At 50.2% G+C, this 6000-nt stretch overlaps 1 protein-coding gene across 1 annotated transcript in view; it reads left to right on the top strand.

Annotated features, from left to right (window-relative positions):
* The first annotated feature begins 581 nt into the window (after positions 1 to 581).
* Positions 582 to 6000, top strand: part of SGPL1 (sphingosine-1-phosphate lyase 1) — a 29257-nt gene continuing 23838 nt past the window's right edge. Inside the window, exon 1 of the mRNA XM_014883304.2 lies at positions 582 to 720. Within this exon, the coding sequence (XP_014738790.2) occupies positions 718 to 720 (3 nt within the window). The 5' untranslated portion in view covers positions 582 to 717. The remainder of the gene's footprint in view (positions 721 to 6000) is intronic.

The following is a 6000-nucleotide window of genomic DNA, read 5'->3' as shown; positions in this document are numbered from 1 at the left end:
CTATAGAACAAAACCTCTCCTCAAAAGATCACATAGAACGATTTGGGTTAGAATGGACCTTAAGGCTTGTCTTATCCACACTGCCTTTCGCTATCCCAGGGTGCTCCAAGGCCGGCCTTGGACACTCCCAGGGATCCAGGGGCAGCCACAGCTTCTCTGGGCACCCTGTGCCAGGTCCTCCTCGCCTTCACAGGGAACAATTCCTTCCCAATATCCCATTTAACCCTGTCCTCTGCCAGTGTGAATCCATTCCGCCTTGTTCCAAGTCTGTCTCTTCCCCAGGAGCACACCCTGAGCTCTCCCGGGCTAGAACCAAAGCAGAGGGGCTCCAGCCCCAGATAATTAATAACGAGGGCGATCTTACAAACAGTTGTTGTTTGTTTGTGATGTTTTTTGGGTTTTTTTCCTCGTATTTTTAATCCAACCCACCTCAGTCTTTGAGGTTTTACCGCCTCCTCCCAGGTGAGGGCGCTGCTCTCCCGCTGCCCTGAGGGGGGGGGGGGGCGGCTTTCCCCGCCCTCCCCTGCGCCGCTAGGGGGCGCTGCTCCCCCTGAGGGGGCGTGGCCTCCCCGCCCCGGGGGCGGGGCCAGAGGGAAGAGCGAGCTCGGGGCGGGGCGCGGGCGCGCCGGGACCCCGCGGGCAGCGGGAGGAGGAGGAGGAGGAGGAGGGAAATAAAGAAAGGAGGAAGGAACGAAAGGGCTGGCGGCGGCAGGAGCGATGGTGGGTGAGCGGGGAGTGCGAGGCCGGTGTGGGGCGGAGAGGGAGGTGTGAGGCCTGTGAGGCAGCGAGGCCCGGCGCCGGCTGGGGGGTCCCGGGCGGGCCTCAGGGGATGCGTGGCCGAGCTCGGTGCGAGGGTGGGCGGTCACGTCCTCTGCGAGGCCCGTACCCTTCTCATGAACCGCCTCTTATCCATGCATTCCTTTCCTTGTTCCCCGCAATCACCTGGTTTCGGGGCAGAGAGAGGATTAGAAGCGGTGTTTTCGCCCGTCTGTGGTTAATTTCACATGGGTGGGGCAGAATGATGTTTTCCTCAGGGTTTTGGTGAAGGTGCTGATCGGGCTAAGAGAACTCGTGTTTGCTGATTGATTGTTGTTTTTTTAGAGACGCTGTTTGCTGATTGGCTATTATTATTTTAGCTAGGAGCAAACTTTGGCATTGCTTGGAATGTAGCTGGCCCTAGCCCACATTGGCACAGCATGAATCTTTTGCAATTCCTTAAACCTGGAACGGGGTGCTAGGTTTTTGATTGTTTGGTTGGTTTGGTTTTTTTTTCCCCCCTATCAGCGAGGAAAATTGAAATCACAGCTGCTGAGTGATAAATGAAAGAGCATTATCTTTGTCCCACTCCTTTGTCCCGCTTGGTTACTCCATTGCCGAGCATCCAAGTGCTGCTGCTTCTTCTTGCTTTGGTGTGGAGCTCTGGGTAGCCTGGGACAGCACCAAGAGCCTGCACAGCTTGCGTTGGGGCTGTTTTCAGCTGCCAAAATCTGGCACTGGGTAAATACTTCGCTTGTTGTGCGGGGGAAGGTCTAGACTGGCCTGGGGTTGCTGGGGCCGTGCTGTGTGGTCAGGCTGTTCTCACCTCAGTCCCTTCTGTGCCAAAGCTGTGCGGAGAAAATTGCTGCTTATTGCACCTGAAAGACCTGCTCAGGTCTGCTCTTTTAGTCACTAGATTAGACAGTAGCTATTGCCCAGGATTCCTGGCTTCTGGGAAGCTTAGGAAGTTGGCTTTGTACTCGGGGAATGAGGCTTCCTCTGGGGACACACTGTTTTTCCTGAACCGTGGTTTCACTCTGCCATCCTTCCTGTGACCTTAGCAAAAAGCAGCGCAAAGCACTGGAAATTTTTTTTTACCTAGACAGAGGAAAGTCTTTCTTTTTCCATGTTCTGCTCATGCCCAGCCTACTCAAGAGTTTCACACTCTCTTCTTTACCCTTAGAAGTTGTGTCTAGAGGTCTGCTGAGATTATGCCTCCCTCACTTCCTGCCTTGGATTTCTCCAGCAGTGCTTGGGGGTGTGAAGATAAACCTAATCACAGCATTTATTGTGTGTGGTTTGCCTGGTGTGGCAGCAATCACAGCCTTGCTGTGACTCCTGTGGTCTAAGAGATTCTGTGGAGCCCCTTTCTGACTAAGGGTTTTGGGGTTCTGCTTGTCTCTTTTTCCAAATGCACGGCTTGGCCAATGAAAAGATGTCTCTGACTGATCTGCTGCCTCCAGCCTGGCAGGGCCCAGCACAGGAGGGACCTGGAGCTGTTGGAGTGAGTCTGGAGGAAGCAACGAGATGATTAAAGGGATGGAGCAGCTCTGCTACGAGGAAAGGCTGGGAGAGATGGGATTGTTCATCCTGGAGAAGAGAGGCTTTGGGGTGACCTCATTGTGGCCTCCAGTATCTGGAGATAGGTGGAGAGACTCTTTACAAGAATGGCTCCATACTGACAGAATGTTAGGCTTAGATTAGATATTAGGAAATAATTTCTCCCTGTGATGGTGGGGAGGCCCTGGCACAGGGTGTCCAGAGAAACTGTGGCTGTTCCTGGATCCCTGGAAGTGTCCCAGGCCATGTTGGACAGGGCTTGGAGCCACCTGATCTCATGGAAGGTGTCCCTGCGCATGGCAGGGGGCTGGATTGAGATGATCTTCGAGGTCTCTTCCAGACCAAATGAGTCTGTGATTCTGTGATTTTATTCCTCCTATTCTTTGCATTCCACACAATGAAAGACATTCCCTTTCAAGTACTAGCAGGCCTAGGATATGTTTCAGTCCTTCCCTCAGCATGAAGTGAGGTTTAGGATTCTAGCAGTTGATGTAGCAGCAGGTGTTCTGGTCTGTTTGCTGTGGTGATTGTGGTACAGTTTTCTGTATTCGGAAATATTTGTATTTCCTAGAAATTTGCATGTAAAAGTCACTCAGTATCCTTGGTGTTCTGTGTGTTTCCTTTGCCCCTCTCTGCTCATCAAGATTTATCCATGCCATATCAGGAAGGGCATGTGACAAGATAATACGCAGGGGTCAAAGGGTTTTGCGTGCAGGTATTGATAAGATAATTTTTGAGGATTCTGCCCTATGGTTGGACTTGCCCAAGAGCAGGGCCCTTAATGTATAATAGCAGCATTCAGCTTGTGCTGATACTGGGGGCTTTGTCCCAGGCTTGCATAACCCTGCTGGGAAGCTGTGCCAGGGCTCCGGGCTGCTTTTGTTCATGGATGCCTGCTCCCAGAACAATTGCCACGCCGGGATCTGCTTCCAGACAGCTCCTGCCGAGACTTTGTGTCTTAATGCCTAACGTGTACCTCTTGGTGGCACCCAGGTGCTCGCAAAATGCCTCAAAGAAATACCCATTTTATTGTCTGGAAGGCATGCAGGGATGTGAGGCTGAGAGGAGGCCAAGTGGAGGAACGAAATATGTGCAGATGAGTCCCAGCATGCAGGGAACCGGGCACTTCTTGTACCCTAATTATCGTGGGTGTCGCCAGAGGATGTTTCCTTGCACATTCTTGGTGCTGGTGACCCAGAGGGATCCATGATGAGCTCACCTGCAGCATCCCTTGGGTGGATCCTGTCTCTTGTGAGGTCTGTGCTGCCTGGAGCATGCCTGGATGTTAACAGAAACTTTTGTAAATTGATTTGCCAAAGTGAGCAGAGTGAACACGACGCCTTGTGTGTGTGTTTTGGGTTAAATGAGATTTGTACTTGATTTTTGGAGCCCTTTAGGCTCCTGTAAAATCCTGCACCTTTCTTGAGCCTCCAATCAGTCTTTTCCCATTTTGTTTTGGTAGTTTTACATTCCATCTTCCCAGTGGAAGCTGGAATGCTGCTGTTCTTACTCTGACTTGCTGCCTTGTTTGTTTTTGTGCTGAACCTATAATTAGCCATTGTTTAGCCACTCCTCTTGAACTCTCAGGGCTGGTGGTACAGTATGTATACATTCATTTCGCAGACACTATACGTGGCAAAACCTCCCTCCCCTCCTCCCAGCTGCTGTCATTCTGGAAAAAAGATAAAGTTTCAATATGGCAGTGGTGGAAATAAATGCAAAGCAGATGAAACTGGTGGTATTGGGGAGCTGTGGTAAGATGAGTGTGGCCTGAATGTATTTTTAATTTCACTTACTTCAGCCCATACATCCAAAACTTAGTGATTTTTTGATTTCTGAGAGATCACACATCCGGTGTGTGCCTGTCTGCCCACATCCTTTGAGGCTGGGGCAGCCCGTGGTCCGAAGCTGGAGCTGCAAATCCGGAGCTGACTAACAAATATTCCCTGCCTGGTGCTTATGCAAAGTTATTTGTCAGGCTGGGGTTAGCAGGGAGGGACGGAGGAGCAGAGTCATTCCCGGCGTGCGGGACAAAACCCCGCAGGCACGGGCAGCACGGAGGAGCCTGGGCTGGCCTTGCTCGATCCCATTGCAGCCTCTCCAGTGGGAAGTCGGCAGGCTGGTGCTGGCTCTGAGTCCAGTGCTGGTTACTCCGGTCAGATGTGCCTTTTTGTGGCCGGAACACGTGCAGGCAGCGAGGTGTCAGAGAAGGCAGGGCTAATTGGAGCCTTCCTCCTACTTAGGAGCGGCATAAATGAGCGAGGCTGCCGTGTCCTTGCTGGCTTTAATTCAGGAAGCTTCTCCTCAGGAGAACTCGTTGTGTTGGAGCAGAGGCCTTAATTGCAGTGGCAGTACCGGTATTCCCGTGCTCCGTCATCGGAGCTGACCTAACTCGTGTTTGGAGCCATCTCCCTTGGCCTTGATTTCCTGAGCTGTGTGACAGCCACCTCCTGCCTCAGCTCTGGGCACCTTGGGGAGGCTGGTGACAGACACAGACGTGTCTGGGGCTGGGGAAGGGTCAGAGGGTCACAAAAGGTTTGGGTCTAGGGTGTGGGGAAGTGCTCAGAGCGTCCCTAGTTTGGGAATATGCGTGGATTCAAGTGAAAGCTTAGGATGTGGTATAAACTGACAGAGAGTAGGTTTAGATTGGCTGTTACAAAGAAATTCTTCCTATGAGTTTGCCCAGAGAAGCTGTGGCTTCCCCTGGATCCCTGGAAGTGTCCAAGACCAGGTTGGACAGAGCTTGGAGCCACCTGGGATAGTGGAAGGTGTCCCTGCCCACGGCAGGGGTTTGAAACAACCTGATTTTTAAGGTCTTTTCCAGCCTAAGCCTTCCTGTGATTCTTTGATCTTAGCACTTCTTCCTTGCACAGTCGGCCTCGTGGTATTGCATTATGTGAACTTGCCTCTAAAAGCTACTTTTACTCCGTGGCCCCGTTTTAAACCCATTTTAAATGTTCTTTATAGGAAGGAAGCTGGCAAAATCTTTCTTCTCGTTTTTCCCACAGGTAAACTCAGACAGTGTTTCAATTTCCACAGAAACAGAAGGCACTTGTAACAAAAGTCTGAGCTTCTCCAGTTTATTGCCTTTCTGTTTCTCTCTCTCTTCTTTTAAGCTTTTTTTTTTTCATCCTAAAACTCGCAGCTGAGGAAATGCTGTTCTGGCAAAAATGCAGACTGTGCTCTCATTAGCTTTGGCATTCCTCCCCCCTCCTTTTTCTATCATCTGGGACAGAAAGGCATTACCGCGGTTAATTTGTGCTCTTTTGTAGTGGCTAAGTGCTATCCCTGGAACCAGCCCAGCCAGCTAATGGCTTTTAGAAATAAAGTAGTAAGGATGTATTCCTAATCTGTGCAGCTAAAAATTCAATATGTAAACTGCTTAGGTAGCTGAGTACATTAATATCAGTACAAATGAGCACTGCAAGTCCCAATGATAGCAATTAGTATTTTATCTGATACCTGGGTCTGTCTTACTGCTCTGAGAATTAAAAAACAAATCCTCCAGTGGAGTTTTTTTTTTTTTCTCCCTGCTCTTTATTGTGCTCATAAGTCAGGTTTTTAAACTGCTTCTGAAATAATCCTGTGTCTTGTGAAGCTTGTATGGGGAAGGTTCTCTTACAGAAATAAAAACAGCTGATCTACTCTCTTCTAATGGGAAGGGAAACCTTTATTTTTTGATGC

Source organism: Sturnus vulgaris, chromosome 8 (assembly GCF_052056855.1).
Source record: "Sturnus vulgaris isolate bStuVul1 chromosome 8, bStuVul1.hap1, whole genome shotgun sequence".
NCBI classification, from domain to species: Eukaryota; Metazoa; Chordata; class Aves; order Passeriformes; family Sturnidae; genus Sturnus; species Sturnus vulgaris.
Note: the sequence above shows the minus strand (reverse complement) of the source record. Positions and strands in the feature narration are given on the sequence as shown.